This window comes from Oncorhynchus masou, chromosome 3, assembly GCF_036934945.1.
Source record: "Oncorhynchus masou masou isolate Uvic2021 chromosome 3, UVic_Omas_1.1, whole genome shotgun sequence".
Taxonomy (NCBI): Eukaryota; Metazoa; Chordata; class Actinopteri; order Salmoniformes; family Salmonidae; genus Oncorhynchus; species Oncorhynchus masou.
In genome coordinates this window covers 5,858,204-5,870,703 of record NC_088214.1, presented here as the reverse complement: position 1 = coordinate 5,870,703, position 12,500 = coordinate 5,858,204, and the positions used below count along the sequence as shown (strand labels likewise).

The 12,500-nt window shown below is 45.0% G+C and overlaps 1 protein-coding gene across 1 annotated transcript in view; it reads right to left on the bottom strand.

Annotated features, from left to right (window-relative positions):
• The window catches only part of LOC135509208 (cysteine/serine-rich nuclear protein 1-like), a 19,626-nt gene extending 9,531 nt beyond the window's left edge, over nucleotides 1–10,095 (bottom strand). Inside the window, exons 1-2 of the mRNA XM_064929675.1 lie at nucleotides 9,919–10,095; nucleotides 2,678–2,890 (exon numbers count right to left, since the gene is read on the bottom strand). Of these exons, the coding sequence (XP_064785747.1) occupies nucleotides 2,678–2,861 (184 nt within the window). The 5' untranslated portion in view covers nucleotides 2,862–2,890; nucleotides 9,919–10,095. The remainder of the gene's footprint in view (nucleotides 1–2,677; nucleotides 2,891–9,918) is intronic.
• Nucleotides 10,096–12,500: the final 2,405 nt, after the last annotated feature.

Genomic DNA, 12,500 nt, shown 5'->3' with positions numbered 1-12,500 from the left:
TCCTGCAGTTCTGTCAGCCGCCACTGGGTGGCAGACTACACTACCTCACTTACTGTCAATGGTTACAAGTTACAACCCAGTGTTAACAACTCTGTCAACTGGGTCACCAGAGTTGAACATAGGGGAGTTTATCTGCTAGAAACAAAACACCAAGGAGTATTTATAATAATGCAACGGAAGCCAAATGAGAGAGAATGAAGAGAGAGAAAGACAATGTCTCCCTCAACACAAGAGACAGAAAGAGACCCTGCTTATAGTTATAGTAAGACCCTCTAACCTCTCTGCAGTTTGGTGAGAAGTAGCCACCCTACTACCAAGAGACTGTTAAATACCCATCAGGTCACTGATGACCCATCAGCTCTCTGTTTACATTTGACAGTTTGGCCTCATGATAACGAGTCGTTTGACCTTCACATGCTGGAGTGGAGAAGGAACTCAAAAGTGAGGAGGTTGGTAAAACAACAGCTCAGCAAGCTACGTAGTAACCTATTTCATGTCCCAAATAGCACCCTATTACCTATAGGGGCCCTGATCAAAAGAAGTGCACTACATAGGAAAGAGCGTGCCATTTGGGATTCAGCTTAGTTCCGCTGCTGTTATTTTGGCTAAAGACATTCCATACTGGGACACAGTGTGTTTGCAGTAGTGTGGGGGAGAAATGGTAGTTTCATGATTGATTAACTATTTATGACCTATTTCACGTCTATTCTGTAATGAATCTAACTCTCAATGTGGTTTGGAGAAAAAAATTATTACCACATGAAATAGAAAAAAAAAAAAATTTGGGTCCATGAAATCAAAATAACAACCACAATCTAATAGACTATGTTGAGCCTAAGGGAAGTGTGTCTATGTGCTGTCCATTGAAAACAGTACAAAACAGAATCTCTGGAGTTTGTAGTGATCTTTGAATGAAATAACATGAACCTATTTGCAGCTTAGGCATGATAACTGTTATTCATATCATATTGCTTAGTCAAATGATTCAGTCAAACTCAAGGGGCAAAGCCCAGTACCTCAAAGAGAAGTCTATTCTCTGCTATCAGCAGGTTGTAACTTAGCTGCTGTAGTGTGATAATGGGACACTCCTTCAATACACTCCCTAGCAGTGACTCTGATAACAATAGTGTAGCTTTGCATTTATTTGAAAGATAAGACATATTCATTGCAAGTTTATTGACCAATGACCATAAAAATTATATACATTAACATATACTGTATATAGACATACTGTATAAAACATACTGCATACTAAACATTCAGGGGGTTTCCTCGTGAGATCTACTGGCCAAAATATTGCTTTAAGATTGTAATAACATGGATCATCAACAGATGTGTTCATGTAGCTACATCATTCTGAGATGTGTTCATGTAGCTACATCATTCTGAGATGTGTTCATGTAGCTACATCATTCTGAGAACTGTTCATGTAGCTACATCATTCTGAGATGTGTTCATGTAGCTACATCATTCTGAGATGTGTTCATGTAGCTACATCATTCTGAGATGTGTTCATGTAGCTACATCATTCTGGGAGATGTGTTCATGTAGCTACATCATTCTGAGATGTGTTCATGTAGCTACATCATTCTGAGATGCTACATCATTCTGTTCATGTAGCTACATCATTCTGAGATGTGTTCATGTAGCTACATCATTCTGAGAACTGTTCATGTAGCTACATCATTCTGCTACATCATTCTGAGAACTGTTCATGTAGCTTCATTCTGAGCTACATCATTCTGAGAACTGTTCATGTAGCTACATCATTCTGAGATGTGTTCATGTAGCTACATCATTCTGAGAACTGTTCATGTAGCTACATCATTCTGAGATGTGTTCATGTAGCTACATCATTCTGAGATGTGTTGGTGTTCATGTAGCTACATCATTCTGAGATGTGTTCATGTAGCTACATCATTCTGGGATGTGTTCATGTAGCTACATCATTCTGAGATGTTCATGTAGCTACATCATTCTGAGATGTGTTCATGTAGCTACATCATTCTGAGATGTGTTCTGAGATGTGTTCATGTAGCTACATCATTCTGAGATGTGTTCATGTAGCTACATCATTCTGAGATGTGTTCATGTAGCTACATCATTCTGAGATGTGTTCATGTAGCTACATCATTCTGAGATGTGTTCATGTAGCTACATCATTCTGAGATTCATGTAGCTACATCAGGAGATGTGTTCAGGTGCTACATCATTCTGAGATGTGTTCATGTAGCTACATCATTCTGAGATGTGTTCATGTAGCTACATCATTCTGAGAAGATGTGCTACATCATTCTGTTCATGTAGCTACATCATTCTGAGATGCTGTTCATGATTATACATTAACAATAAACATTAGCTGAATGAATGTTCATGTAGCTACATCATTCTGAGATGTGTTCATGTAGCTACATCATTCTGAGATGTGTTCATGTAGCTACATCATTCTGAGATGTGTTCATGAGCTACATCATTCTGAGATGTGTTCATGTAGCATCATTCTGAGAACTGTTCAGGTAGCTACATCATTCAGATGTGTTCATGTACAGCTCTGAGATGTGTTCATGTAACATCATTCTGAGATGTGTTCATGTAGCTACATCATTCTGAGATGTGTTCATGTAGCTACATCATTCTGAGATGTGTTCATGTAGCTGCATCATTCTTATTGACTTACTGGGTAGATGGGAGGTAGGTGAGGCAGAGGTGAAGTCTTGGTTGTCACTGTTGCGGCTCTCCTCATCCGACTCCCATTCCGAGGAGGCGGAGGAGGAGGAGGAGGAGGTGGAGGAAGATGGGGAGGAGTAGCAAGGGTCCTCCTCTTCTACCTCGGAATACTTCCTCTTTAGGACCCCACTCATGGCTTCTCTCGGGCGGTTAGACGATCTGCCTGGATACAAAACAGTAAAAAAAAAATATGGTGATTATACATTAACAATAAACATTAATTCTGCGATGGTCATGAATGAATACTCACTAACTGTAGTACATGGATGTGTAATAGTGACGCAATAGCTTTTCTAAGGCACCGTATTTTGCTGACTATATGTCTTGTGAAAACTGAGGTATTTTTTTTCCTTTTATTTTACTAGGCAAGTCAGTTAAGAACAAATTCTTATTTTCAATGACTGCCTGTTCAGGGGCAGAACGACAGATCTGTACCTGGTCAGCTCGGGTATTCGAACTTGCAACCTTTCGGTTACTAGTCCAACGCTCTAACCACTAGGCTAACAATTACAACTGTTAAAGTTAACTTAAGTTAACTTTTTTTGTAATTTTTAGTGCACAATTTATTTTATCGTGATTAATTGTATTGTCTGAAAACATCTCAAATACATAACTTTTCTAGCTAAAAAAACAACAACGTGATGTCAAAACAAGTTGACATTGAGGTAAAAAAAAAAGAAAAGAAAGTTGTACTTTATCAATGTATCTGATTTTGCTAAATCAAGCCATTAATATCATTGTAATACTTTTTGTATATAAAATCTTAAATTACAGCTCAATTTGAGCAAATTCTGAATTTGTGATCAATCACAGAAAGTCCTGCTATTAAGTCGATTACATTTGAGAAAAAAAAATATTTTCACGGCCCCCGATATATCCATGAGTCATACACAATGCCGTGCCCACTCACTCGGTGAATCAGTAGTCTACCGTAATAACTGAATGTGTAACATTGATTCACCAGCTTTTTTTCCCGCTATAAATAATGCATTTTCTGACTACTATAGCTAATATCAGTCTGGTGAAAACAGAGTTTAACAATACCCATGGTTGAGTCATGCAAAGTTGCAAAGTGCGATATTTACTCAGTAACATACACACTGCTCAATTTCACCCACAACGTTTCCATGTCAAACAGGCATCAAAAGACATATGCAAAACAAAAACAAAAAAATATCACTGGGACTTTCCTTTCCAATAACATTTCACAAACCGCCAACAATAAATTAGATCTATGTCTCGCTGTCAATGGGCAAAAACCACAGCAGAGTAATCTGATACTGCTTTTGTTGTTCACTGTGACACACAGCACCGGTTAGGAGCGTTGTTTTCCAACCCCATTCCTTGACTGAGGTACCTGTACCGGCCTGACAGGTTTTAAAAGGAGGACATCTGCTTATTTAAACTAATGAAAGCCGCCCCTACAGATGATCCAACAATCACTGATAACTTACATAGGCCGAGATATTGATAACCTGTGTCATAAACATGCTCAATAACTATTGCAATCCAATTTTTTTTTTTTTTTTTGCTTTCGTGAAAGACAAGGGAAACTGCAGGCTCGGCTAAAAATGTCAATAGCTCTTTCTCTCTTTCCTTCTCGTCATTAACATTCCACTGATTCCAGGCCTGTTTATCAGGAAGAAAACGTGGAAACAGGGAGGGCTGGGAAACTGGGAGGGCTGGGAAACAGGGAGGGCTGGGAAACTGGGAGGGCTGGGAAACAGGGAGGGAGGGCTGGGGCTGGGAAACAGGGAGGGCTGGGGCAGGGGGCTGGGAAACAGGGAGGGCTGGGAAACAGGGAGGGCTGGGAAACAGGGAGGGCTGGGGAAACTGGGAAACAGGGAGGGCTGGGAAACAGGGAGGGCTGGGAAACAGGGAGGGCTGGGAGGGAGGGCTGGGAAACAGGGAGGGCTGGGGGAGGGCTGGGAAACAGGGAGGGCTGGGAAACAGGGAGGGCTGGGAAACTGGGAGGGCTGGGAAACAGGGAGGGCTGGGGAGGGCTGGGAAACAGGGGGGCTGGGAGGGCTGGGAAACTGGGAGGGCTGGGAAACAGGGAGGGCTGGGAAACAGGGAGGGCTGGGAAACTGGGAGGGGGCTGGGAAACTGGGAGGGCTGGGAAACTGGGAGGGCTGGGAAACAGGGAGGGCTGGGAAACAGGGAGGGCTGGGAAACAGGGAGGGCTGGGAAACTGGGAGGGGGCTGGGAAACAGGGAGGGCTGGGAAACAGGGAGGGCTGGGAAACAGGGAGGGCTGGGAAACTGGGAGGGCTGGGAAACAGGGAGGGCTGGGAAACAGGGAGGGCTGGGAAACAGGGAGGGCTGGGAAACAGGGAGGGCTGGGAACAGGGAGGGCTGGGAAACAGGGAGGGCTGGGAAACAGGGAGGGCTGGGAAACAGGGAGGGCTGGGAAACAGGGAGGGCTGGGAAACAGGGAGGGCTGGGAAACAGGGAGGGCTGGGAAACTGGGAGGGCTGGGAAACAGGGAGGGCTGGGAAACAGGGAGGGCTGGGAAACAGGGAGGGCTGGGAGGGCTGGGAAACTGGGAGGGCTGGGAAACAGGGAGGGCTGGGAAACAGGGAGGGCTGGGAAACAGGGAGGGCTGGGAAACAGGGAGGGCTGGGAAACAGGGAGGGAGGGCTGGGAAACTGGGAGGGCTGGGAAACAGGGAGGGCTGGGAAACAGGGAGGGAGGGCTGGGAAACAGGGAGGGCTGGGAAACAGGGAGGGCTGGGAAACTGGGAGGGCTGGGAAACAGGGAGGGCTGGGAAACAGGGAGGGCTGGGAAACAGGGAGGGCTGGGAAACTGGGAGGGCTGGGAAACAGGGAGGGCTGGGAGGGCTGGGAAAACAGGGAGGGCTGGGAAACAGGGAGGGCTGGGAGGGAGGGCTGGGGACTGGGAGGGCTGGGAAACTGGGAGGGCTGGGAAACAGGGAGGGCTGGGAAACAGGGAGGGCTGGGAAACTGGGAGGGCTGGGAAACAGGGAGGGCTGGGAAACAGGGAGGGCTGGGAAACAGGGAGGGCTGGGAAACAGGGAGGGCTGGGAAACAGGGAGGGCTGGGAAACAGGGCTGGGAAACAGGGAGGGCTGGGAGGGACTGGGAGGGCTGGGAGACTGGGAGGGCTGGGAAGGGAGGGCTGGGAAACAGGGAGGGCTGGGAAACAGGGAGGGCTGGGAAACAGGGAGGGCTGGTAAACAGGGAGGGCTGGGGACTGGGAAACAGGGAGGGCTGGGAAACTGGGAGGGCTGGGAGACTGGGAGGGCTGGGAGACTGGGAGGGCTGGGAAACAGGGAGGGCTGGGAAACAGGGAGGAATATTTCTGAGGGAAAATGATGTCTGGAGCAGGCTATTTTGGCCCCAGTGAAACAGGGAGGTACAGTGGAGACCAAGCCCACACAGAACAAACAACATACAGGTCTATTTAATGATTATAAAACTTAGCTTGTGTTGTACTACTGTAAATACATACTTAAAATAGGCTCAACTGGACTCTGACGCAAAGTGTCAAATACAAGAGAGTAGAGCAGTGGTCTTCAACCTTTTTTTTGCACATTTCTTGTACCCATGATTTATCTTTGTGAATGATAATGGCAAGGAGAAGTAATCAACATTTTCAAATGAATAGATTTTGGGTAAATCATTGTTTCATTATTTTTGACCTATATGGTTAAATTTAGAAGACATCATCTGCCTATCAGCTAAAAAATAATAAAAAAATAATAATAATAATAACTCCAAATGCATTTGTGCAAGTAGCTGTTTAGCTGGTTAAACAGCGGTGAGCCGTGTGTTGGCAAACATACATGTCCAAGCCAAGAAGACTTACTGCCTTGCCACGAGCGGTACTCAAGGGTACATTTTCAAACGCCTGTCAGATACTCCAGCGAGTGTTATTTCACTCCAATTAATATTAGGGGTTGAGAAATAAAGTCGTGTCACCATTACAAATAAGATATGACCCTCTTCTATACTATAGGTATGTCGTTCAAAATTAGCTGAATTTTGTTGGTTTTGTAGTGATATTCAGAAAAACAATAACAAAAACAATATTTTTTCCTGCTTTTATATTTGTATATTTTTGCAGAACCCCCAGTAGGACCCCCAGTAGAACCCCCAGTAGGACCCCCAGTAGGACCCCCAGTAGAACCCCCAGTAGACCCCCAGTAGGACCCCAGTAGTAGAACCCCCAGTAGGACCCCCAGTAGAACCCCCAGTAGGACCCCTAGTAGGACCCCAGTAGAACCCCCAGTAGGACCCCCAGTAGAACCCCCAGTAGAACCCCCAGTAGGACCCCCAGTAGAACCCCCAGTAGGACCCCCAGTAGGACCCCCAGTAGAACCCCCAGTAGGACCCCCAGTAGGCCCCCCAGAGGACCCCCAGTAGAACCCCCAGTAGGACCCCCAGTAGGACCCCCAGTAGAACCCCCAGTAGGACCCCCAGTAGGAGAACCCCCAGTGATTTAGATGCACTATTGTAAAGTGGCTGTTCCACTGGATGTCAGAAGGTGAATTCACCAATTTGTAAGTCGCTCTGGATAAGAGCGTCTGCTAAATGACTTAAATGTAAATGTAAATGTAGGACCCCACAGTAGGACCCCCAGTAGGACCCCCAGTAGGACCCCCTTCAGCTTGAATACACCTGGTGTAGAGGCTTGTTGTCGCAGAAAAGCTCTCTATTCTAGTAATTTGAACTCTTGTCCCCCCGTTTCTACTAATAGGAAGGAGTAAGAGGTATCCACTACTAGGAAGGAATAAGAGGAATGTACTACTAGGAAGGAATAAGAGAATCTACTACTAGGAAGGAATAAGAGAATCTACTACTAGGAAGGAATAAGAGAATCTACTACTAGGAAGGAATAAGAGAATCTACTACTAGGAAGGAATAAGAGAATCTACTACTAGGAAGGAATAAGAGAATCTACTACTAGGAAGGAATAAGAGGAATGTACTACTAGGAAGGAATAAGAGGAATGTACTACTAGGAAGGAATAAGAGAATCTACTACTAGGAAGGAATAAGAGGAATGTACTACTAGGAAGGAATAAGAGAATCTACTACTAAGAGAATCTACTACTAGGAAGGAATAAGAGAATCTACTACTAGGAAGGAATAAGAGGAATGTACTACTAGGAAGGAATAAGAGGAATGTACTACTAGGAAGGAATAAGAGGAATGTACTACTAGGAAGGAATAAGATTTGAGAATCTACTACTAGGAAGGAATAAGAGAATCTACTACTAGGAAGGAATAAGAGAATCTACTACTAGGAAGGAATAAGGAATGTACTACTAGGAAGGAATAAGAGGAATGTACTACTAGGAAGGAATAAGAGAATCTACTACTAGGAAGGAATAAGAGAATGTACTACTAGGAAGGAATAAGAGAATACTAGGAAGGAATAAGAGAATCTACTACTAGGAAGGAATAAGAGGAATGTACTACTAGGAAGGAATAAGAGAATCTACTACTAGGAAGGAATAAGAGGAATGTACTACTAGGAAGGAATAAGAGAATCTACTACTAGGAAGGAATAAGAGAATCTACTACTAGGAAGGAATAAGAGGAATGTACTACTAGGAAGGAATAAGAGAATCTACTACTAGGAAGGAATAAGAGAATCTACTACTAGGAAGGAATAAGAGGAATGAATACTAGGAAGGAATAAGAGAATCTACTACTAGGAAGGAATAAGAGAATCTACTAGGAAGGAATAAGAGAATGTACTACTAGGAAGGAATAAGAGAATCTACTACTAGGAAGGAATAAGAGAATCTACTACTAGGAAGACTTAAGTCGAGAACAGACTGCCCTGTCAGTGACCACTATATAACTCTGACAGTATCCCAGGTAACCACACAGTACTCAGTGTCATACTCACAGATATAACTATCGGGACAAGGCAGTCAAGACTCATTTATATAACACATGGTTGCTAGGAATTTGTCTTGGTGTTAAAAGAAAGAACACACAGCTTCTACAGAGAAAGGAACTATCTCATGTCTGGTTGCATGACTAACTGCATTATCCATGTGTAGTGATTGCAAAAGTTGCACTACAATATGTATATTTATAAACCGGGTAAATTGGGTCGTGGATGCTGATTGGCTGAAAGCTGTGGTATATCAGACAATATTCCATGGGTATGAGACAAAATGACTCGTTTACTTCTCTAATTACCTTGGTAACCAGTTTCTAACAGCAATAAGGCACCTCTGGGACGGCGATATCTGACCAATATACCACGGCTAAGGGCTGTGTCCAGGCACACCGTGTTGCATTGAGCATAAGAACCATCCTTAGCCGTGGTATATTGGCCATATACCACACCTCCTCGGGCCTTATTGCTTAAATACAATATGCCTGTTGTTTCAGAGCGAGTTATGGTTTTCTTCTGCAATTTTATGAAAATCTCTCCAAGAGACATTCTGTTCCTTGACATCCCCTCTCACTTAGGTCAAATGTAATGGTGAGTGTACAGGTGGGTGTGTGCATGTGTGTGTGTGTGGGGGGTGACTAATATAAATAATTCAATGACTCACAGCAGCAGAAATACCTGAATTGCAGTGTTGCATAGCACTGTGCAACACACACACACACACACACACACACACCAACCAACCAACCAATATTTTACTCAAATTGCCACTACTACTAAGTACCCACTGCCTCACTATTTGGCTTCCATCCCGTTATAAACGCGACCCAACTTCCGCCACTGACCTCGTCACTCCGCGAGCTTCATGTGGTCAGTAATTAGGCCTTTACAATGAAAACATTGTGCTGGTCAGCCCAGCAGCTAGTCACACTCAGCTGTTGCTGTTTGGGGTCTCTATTACAGGACCCAACTCGGCTACAGCAAGCAAAACAACTACTGGAAAACACTATCAAAAGGTTTTGGTCGATATAAATAGCTTTCATACAACCAAAACCAAACTTAAAGCCTAAAAACAATATATTATTCTGCTTATCTTTTTGACATTCGTGTAGTCTAATAATAAAAAATAAAAAAACATGAAATAGTTGTCCGCTTTTTGTTACTTCTTATATAACTTTAAGACAACTTTCTCTCACACAAAGAGGCTTATCAAACACTCAGCACTAAGGACTGGTTACAAAACCGCTGATGTTGAAATATGTTTTAGCTTTGCCACTAAACAGATCAAAAGACGCGGTCATTAGTTAGGCTACTCACCGAGAATATGAGATCACCATCTCCTAAATTCAATAGATCAGTTATTAACTTGACGGTTTTGTAAAAGCTTCAAGGGTTTTTGTTTCTCCGTGGCACTGGATCGCTGACGAAGCCTGCTCTCTTGTTTCCCCTCTATCTGTCTCTCTGGACTAGCCTACTGTAGTGTAGTGCGCACATCAACCGTGTGTTCGTCAGCGGAAAACTCCCACTGCGCGACGCTGACGCAGGCGGTCGCACAGGAAAGGGGAGCGACACACAATTCTCCCTGCTGCTGTTCACGTTCTGCTACTGCCTACAGCTTCCTGCATTACCTTATCGGTCCAGATAGAATATAATAGACCATTCTGCCACTACCAATGTCTTCATGCCTTGCCCACGACACATAAGAGATATATAATAAGCAGCCCACTGTTCTGTTTAATGATGTGTGTGTTGCCTTCTCAGATGTAGACATTGTAATTTTCCATATTCAGCTCATTGGATTGGTCATAGAGCAGAAAACCGTTGTGGTAGGTAATGAATGGATTGGGTCAGGGAAAGCCATTGGGTACAGTGTGAAGAAAGGTCTCTCTCTCTCTCTCTCTCTCTCTTTCTCATGATATTAAATAAACTCATACTATTAGAATTTAGTCGATACATGTTATTATGAAACCATTGCCCAAGATTATGTTGTGGTTGATTAGTCAGCTTGTTGCTAGGTAGTTTTTATACTCCCATACTCTGCAGACAGTCCTCTCCTGAGGGGTAAAGGAGGGGGGGGGGGGGGTCTGCTGTCTCTGAGTTCAAAGGTCACTAACCCTGTGCCTCAGCATGTTTACAAACCAGTTTCAGCTGGTGCTGTCAGCATATTGCCTTGAGAGAGAGATTTGTGACCTGTTGCCACAAGAAAAGGGCAACCAGTGAAGAGAAAACACCAGTGTAAATACAACCCATATTTATGTTTATTTATTTATACAACCCATATTTATTTATTTCTTTTGTATTTTAACCATTTGTACATTGTTACAACACTGTATATATATATAATATGACATTTGAAATGTCTTTATTAGTTTGGAACTTCTGTGAGTGTAATGTTTACTGTTCATTTTTATTGTTTATTTCACTTTTGCTTATTATCTACTTCACTTGCTTTGGCAACGTTAACAAATGTTTCCCATGCCAATAAATGTTTAAGAAAAAAGTGATTAAGAAAGTGAAACTATCTCAGACAGTGGTGGATATAACCAAAACGTTGCCACAATGTTTTAGTCTACCACTGTGTAATGAAGCTATTGTACACAAACAAGCGAAACTAAGTACAGAACCAAAGTTGTCCAAACAGACATGACAATGGAGTAAAAATTAGATAATGGAAAATTAAGTAAAACTGTAAAACTTTAGAACTACAAACGGAAACTACAACAGGATTTGCATTTGTCAGTCCCCTCTCTGCCTCCCTTTCCCCTCCCTCCCCTTCTCTCTCTGCCTCCCTCCCTCTCCCCTCCCTGCCTCTCTGCCTCCCTCCCTCTTCCCTCCCTGCCTCTCTGCCTCCCTCTTGGTTTCCCTGCCTCTCTGCCTCGCTCTCGTTCTCCTTGCCCATCTGCCTCCCTCTCTCCCTGTCTCTCTGCCTCCCTCCATCCCTGCCTCTCTGACTTCCTCCCCCCTCTCTCTCTGCCTACCTCCCTCCCTCTCTGCCTCTCTCCCCTTCTCTCTCTGCCTACCTCCCTCTCTCTGCCTCCCTCACTCATCCTCCCTCTCTGCCTCCCTCCCTCTCTGCCTCCCTCCCTAACCTCTCTGCCTCCCTCCCTCATCCTCTCTCTCTGCCTCCCTCCCTCTCTGCCTCCCCTTCTCTCTCTGCCTACCTCCCTCTCTCTGCCTCCCTCACTCATCCTCCCTCTCTGCCTCCCTCCCTCTCTGCCTCCCTCCCCTTCTCTCTCTGCCTACCTCCCTAACCTCTCTGCCTACCTGCCTAACCTCCCTGCCTCCCTCCCCTTCTCTCTCTGCCTACCTCCCTAACCTCTCTGCCTACCTCCCTAACCTCTCTGCCTCCCTCCCTAACCTCTCTGCCTCCCTCCCTAACCTCTCTGCCTCCCTCCCTAACCTCTCTGCCTCCCTCCCTCATCCTCTCTCTCTGCCTCCCTCCCTCTCTGCCTCCCCCCTCTCTCTCTGCCTACCTCCCTCTCTCTCTGCCTCCCTCCCTGCCGCTCTGCCTCCCTCCCTGCCTCTCATCCTCCCTCTCTGCCTCCCTCCCTCTCTGCCTCCCTACTGCTCTGCCTCCCTACTGCTCTGCCTCCCTACTGCCCTTACCTCCCTCCCTTCCTCCCTCTCTTCCTCCCTCCCTCTCTGCCTCCCTACTGCTCTGCCTCCCTACTGCTCTGCCTCCCTACTGCCCTTACCTCCCTCCCTTCCTCCCTCCCTGCTCACTGAGCTTTTTAAGGATAATCGTACAACATGTTCCTGTTTTGACTGCAGAGAGGAGTGAGCTGAGCCCCATGTCCAAGCAACAGACCATAGAGGTCACATGTAAGGCAGAGATACAAAGACAGTGGATGCCTCCCAAATAGTAGCCTATTAAGTATATAGTGCACTACTTTTGACTA